At 30.4% G+C, this 5,951-nt stretch overlaps 1 protein-coding gene across 2 annotated transcripts in view; it reads left to right on the top strand.

Annotated features, from left to right (window-relative positions):
* Nucleotides 1-1,170: 1,170 nt before the first annotated feature.
* LOC106683576 (zinc finger autosomal protein) overlaps nt 1,171-5,951 on the top strand; it is a 12,101-nt gene continuing 7,320 nt past the window's right edge. The window contains exons 1-3 of one of the 2 annotated variants that reach the window (XM_067047668.1): nt 1,171-1,719; nt 4,699-4,762; nt 5,895-5,942. In XM_067047668.1, the coding sequence (XP_066903769.1) occupies nt 4,738-4,762; nt 5,895-5,942 (73 nt within the window). In that variant the 5' untranslated portion in view covers nt 1,171-1,719; nt 4,699-4,737. The remainder of the gene's footprint in view (nt 1,720-4,698; nt 4,763-5,894; nt 5,943-5,951) is intronic. The other variant, XM_014425123.3, reaches the window with a different exon arrangement.

Genomic DNA, 5,951 nt, shown 5'->3' with positions numbered 1-5,951 from the left:
ACGTAGAAAAGAGACTTCATGTATAATGAAATAAATAAAGTTATATATGCAAAAAAAGAGTAATTAGTAAATATAGCAATAATTAGATGTGGTGAAAATAACTTAATAGCGTGGGTAAGGGAGAAAGAATAAGAAAAGATAAAATTAATAGAATGGAGGGGTATCAAGATGAAAAAAGAAAGCATTCCTTTTCCATAGTTTAGAACATCATATTTTCTTGCTCAAATGTTGCTCTAACTTCCTTTTTCCAAAATCCATTAACAATTTCGTTAACCGTAATACTAAATCCAAACATTTTAAACTCCAATTATCTTCTTTTTTTTCCAAATTCAAAAATCTATCCTCAACTAAAAAATCCGTGAAATTATAGAAAAAAATCCACCACCTCAACTAATATATGGCAATTGAAGATTAAGAATCGGTAAATTTTTACTTTACCACTGAATCTGCCTATAATAAATCTTAAACTTGTAAAGTAATACAATCCTTTTTTCAATTCATGTTAACCATCTTCTTCCCTTTCTCATTCCAAAGATTAAAAACGTTGAAATTTCATATATTGTAATATCAATATTTTTTAATATATCGAATTCATATATCCATATATCATATTTCCATAATTTGGAAACTATCAACTAAATATATCAATAATCACTCTGTCTTTGGCTCCCGTCAAAACAGCTTTGACGAAGCCCTGCAACGTGGGACGAAACGTTGGCTCAATAATAATAGTATAATTATTTACTATTTGAGTTTTTTTGACCGCACCCGGACCATATTCCATTCATAAAATATATCAATATTTGCATCCCTAGAGACATTCATACACGGTCAGTCGTAATGACAGTAAAACCAAAGATGGACGTTCAGATCGATCGTGTAAGGGTGATACCTGTGAATGGATTGCCGAGAAAACTATGAACTACGATCATTCGAAATTTGAAGTTGAGAGAGTACTGAGAAAGTGGTAGGAAGCTGCGAGTATTTCGATCATATCGTGCCTTTCACTTTATTCTTGCAGACAAATGACAAAATAATGGCCAGACAAGCATTCTGATTATTATGAATCGAAAGGGAAGGTTAACAAGATCTTCACTGTTTAATATTTAATTTACAAGTAAGCGTCTATCGGACTGATAGTGTAGTGGTCTTATCAAGTCAGTCATATCAGTCTGGGTTTTGAATGACGAGACTGTCATTCCGACTGGCCATAGTGATCTCCTAGGGAGGAAGGAGTTGCCATGACAACCGAACGTCCCAATGGGCTGGCCCCCTCTTTCTATGAGAGTGATCTGTAGTGCTAGTAATTATTGCTATGGGATAAGAGTGTAACTATTGTTTTACGCTGATTGCAAACTTTACTTTACCCACAGTTGAACTTGTTGAATGAATGATCAAACTTTATGTTTAAATATAACCAATTTCACCTAAGAAATAGGAAATTGGAAGTTTATAAATAAGGTTAGTGTTGTGAGGTTATAAGGTGCAAAAGTTCTATTTCTAGGCATCTCTATGTGGAAGTTGTCTATCTCCCATGCACTGACAGCTGTAAGTACTGCCAAATACAAGCAAATCCTGATGGTATGACAGTACAGTCACGACAGTAAATGATAATAAATGGTAGTTGGTATGACAGCTGTCACTATCACTGTGGAACCTGGACTTTATATTGATCAATCTCTTCCTATTGGCCCCTTCATCAAACTATTGATATCATTGGTAAGGCATCCTTTATTGCTTTTACTGGTTTTATTACAACACCGATAATTATTGTATTTGTCATCTAATAGGAAGTTATGTTGCATTAATGATGGCGATTAAGCAATTTTAGTTTTGGTTTCATGTATTAATTTTTATTTTTTAGGTTTATGTGGTCTGTGATTAATAATTGTGTTATCTCAGTAATTTAACTTTAAATTATAAAAAGTAATAACTGATGTGTGATATTACTTGTATTTCTGTTAAATAATTTAGCACTTTGCCAGTAAAATCATATATTAAACATAAACTCCATGTAAGAAATGTGGACTTGATGATTTATTAAGAGTTTTGGAACATAATCCAAGTTGTATTTTGTTTGTAGTTATATGATTGGATTTAAAAAAGACTTTATGCTGGATCTACACGTTTGTCACTTGCCACAAATCCTAATCTTGTACAAATTTTTGATTAACAAAAGAAACAACAAACGTCGGAATTCTCACACTTGTTTTGTTCTTTCGACTTTTGTCAGTTATTGGATTTGATTTACTCTTTTCATTATGAATAGGAACAAAATAAAGATTGGAGAAATGAAAAGAAACACAATCAGCAAATTAGGTATTAGATGACAAAAGTTCGTAGAACTGGTACTTCATAACCTGTAAATCCAACTTTCATTCTAGATTTTTTATCAAATGCTTGTTAATTTAAGAACTCAAACCTATAATGTATTTATAAACTTATATTTTTAATGTGTGAAATAAAAATAAACTGTTATTGTTAACTGACAAGATTTAAAACAAAAAATTTACACCTAATCGATAGAATTTTAAAATTTACATTCTTTAAATGGAGTTAATTATTGAAACTGATGGTTGGAGAAATTCTTTTATAGAACACAAATATTTATCTGTTGGCAGTTCTAGAACAAGGCTAAATGATCACAAACGTGTGGATGCAGTACTCAGCATCCTTTGATTTTTGCCACAAAACTGACACTCAACGGCTCGGCCACAAATTTAACCAAACTTATACCAACCAATTCAAATAACCCATCTACATGCTTGCACATGCATTGGCAAACATGTAGAATGACCTTTAGAAATTGACCGTAGGTCTATATTTTCTATTTGACACCTAACTATGGTTTAAATGTTTTTCATGATTTCGATTCCATCTTTGATCTGTTTTTACTTTTTGTTTGCCCTATACATCCAATTCTCTCTTATATCTTCATCCTGTGTTTTACTTGAGTTCTAATGAGTTATCTAAGCCATAATGATTCAGCAAGGATATCTGCTCTTACCGAAGAAAGAGGATCTCTGTATTACACCGATAATTGCTTTAGTTTTCATGGAATGGAAATCAATCAAACATTAAACCTTAGTTTGTTGACGAATAGTGGATTGAAATAATATGACTAATTCCTAATATCTATCATATAACTAATCGTATTATTAAAAACAAGATAAAACATAGTTCTAATAAAATTGAGATTCGTAGCTGTTGTGATTTTCATGAGGGGAAATGTATTTGTGCTTTAGACATTGCAGAACTAGAATGTAGAACAAACTTTAATAGACAATTGGCATGACTATGCATAAAGTAAAATTGCGAAGCGTCGCCTAAATATAGTTTTATTATTGACTGATCCTCAGGACCCACAAAAATATATGAATCTGCAACAGTTAGGAAAAAAGTTATCAACATATATATGTATCAGCATATATGTAATGTGGTTCAAACGATATTTCTCAATCATTTTGATTAGTGAGTTGTAGGCCTTCCTTCTGATGAAGACCTGAAACTCAGGTCAAAACGTCGGCATGAAATAAATAAATATGATTTTGTTTATGTTGTTCTTTGCTGACCGCACTCCCTGACAAACTTCTCCAATCATTAATCTATGGTCAACTATCTACACCTCATTTTGATTAATATTTATTACTTATTTGTGTAAACTTTGCTCATTAAAAAAAATAAATAGGAAAAACATTGTACCTCAGTTTATTGTGAATTGAAGTTTTTCGTTTCAGTGGAATTTTTAGGGCTAATTTCATAAATTAAAAAAATATATTTAGGAATTTTTTTTTTTAAAGAATAAAGTTAATTAATAAAATTAGAGTAAGTGACTCTTGTTTTATTGTAAAACCTTGTAATTAAGAAATATTTTTATATTGTGGTAGTTTTCATTTTTTTTTTCATTATCCTTTTATAATGTTGCTCGAACAGATCTACAACCTTGGATTACATCTTGACAACTGACCTACTTGGAATCCTCATACTAGACTGAAAAAGACAGGAAACTGCATGTTGCTCCTGACTATTACAGCACTTACTAGATAAATGGTCTAAACATCCAATCCATTACAAAAAACTGATCTACATGATCGTAATTAGGCCTATCTGGACATAGGAATTGAGCTTTGGGGCTCCACTAACCCTTCGAATTCCTCTCATATCCAATCCAAAATTCTTTGTAAAATCCTCAATGCTACTCACTTTGTCACAAATAAAATCATCCGTAAAGACCTTCATGTTTCATATGCAACCTATCTGTCCTGAATCAGATATCAATCCTTTCATTATTAACTCCCAAACCTACTAGTTTCTAACCTTGCTTCCTCTTCCATTTCTGACAATCCTCTGAGGTGTCTAGAAAGGAAATGGCCTCGAGACCTTCTAATGTAGAAATATTATTAGAGTACTATTAATTGGTAGTTTCTCTGTATGTCTGTATCAAACCATTATGATTTTACTGTATTTTTATATAAATACAGTTGTAAATGTCAATAAATAAATTTTTGAAAAATTTCAGTTACCATGCTTTACTGCAGAGTGCCTCATTTGTTCATATTACAAAGTAAACCAAATTTTTTTTTATATTACCAAATATTTGTATCGACCATTGACAATGTGTTTTGTTTTACTTTTCCATGTATTGTTCAGTTTCTGTATGTTTTGTCACACTATTTGACACACTTTTTACTTTTTTAGGTGTGAGTAACTTCAGTTGTTAACATAAAAATTATTGAAATGGCTGACGAAACTGGATCTGCTTGTAAGTTTTTATTTTTTAAATAAAAACTATTTTCAAATAGTATCTTTGCCAGATTTTTATAATAAAATTCTGATAGTACTATCGAAACATGGTTTTGTGCCCAAAGTGGCCTTTCCAAAATCAAGATGTGTTCCTACCTGCTATCAATTGATTTCCATTTTTAGTTATATTATGTGCCTTTTAAGGAGGTGAAGTTTGGTAACTTTAGTCCTTACCACTAGTAAACTAACATTCAATATTGTATTATTACATTTCGGTAAGTTTTTGAACTTGAAATAAATAATTTTCTATTCAAAGAAAATTAATTTTATTTGTCTCTCACTGCCGCTATAAGGACACTTTGAGATTTATAATATTATTAAGGATTATTTGTAAGTAACTTAAAAAGTATACATTTTTTGGGACATTACATGTGTATATATTTGGCCACATGAAAGACAAAGATGAATATTACAATCTACCACAACCTTGGGCAATAAGTAATAGAGATAAATGATCACATTCATACAAAAATTAAAAAAAAAAATTTCTCGATGTATATAAACAGGAAGTTAAATAAAATTTAAATAATCAAACTATGTACATGAAGAGATTAGGATAAAATAAAATAAGTTAAGTTTTGAACTATACATAACAATGAAATAGAAGGACTAATTATATATAATTATATAATATTTACTCTCTCGGCCTGAGGATCTTCGAGCCCACTCTATCCTCAGGAGTAAAGCAGGACTCTTCAAAATCCGACTATAGCTTTTTGAGACTGAGTAAGTGCACTATACGGCAATTGAATTACCTAAAAAAAAAATAAAATAAAATTAGAGTAGTATTAGCAAAGATAGGGCATGTTTTAAAAGTATTCTGGGAGGTTATGATGAAAACTTGTTCACTTTTCGTTAATTTTTGTAATAATTAAAAAAACAGAACATCATTTGTTACTTTGTTACTTTATCATTTGTTACTTACAATTGGAACTGCCTACTTCTTGAAGAATTTAAAATTTTAATTTTTGTATTAATGATTACAATTTCTAGTACTGTTTACTTGTCATATAAAATATAAAATGAGATAATAATGGCACTGTTAAAAGTTAGTTGATATTTCAAATTTAATATATTTTTTTTCATTGCAGTCCCTTCAATTGATATCAAAGAAGAGGAAACAATGCATATTTATTATGGTGAGAAAA

Source organism: Halyomorpha halys, unplaced genomic scaffold (genome assembly GCF_000696795.3).
Source record: "Halyomorpha halys isolate HHAL.00 unplaced genomic scaffold, Hhal_1.1 Scaffold495.1, whole genome shotgun sequence".
In the NCBI taxonomy this organism is placed as follows: domain Eukaryota; kingdom Metazoa; phylum Arthropoda; class Insecta; order Hemiptera; family Pentatomidae; genus Halyomorpha; species Halyomorpha halys.
Note: the sequence above shows the minus strand (reverse complement) of the source record. Positions and strands in the feature narration are given on the sequence as shown.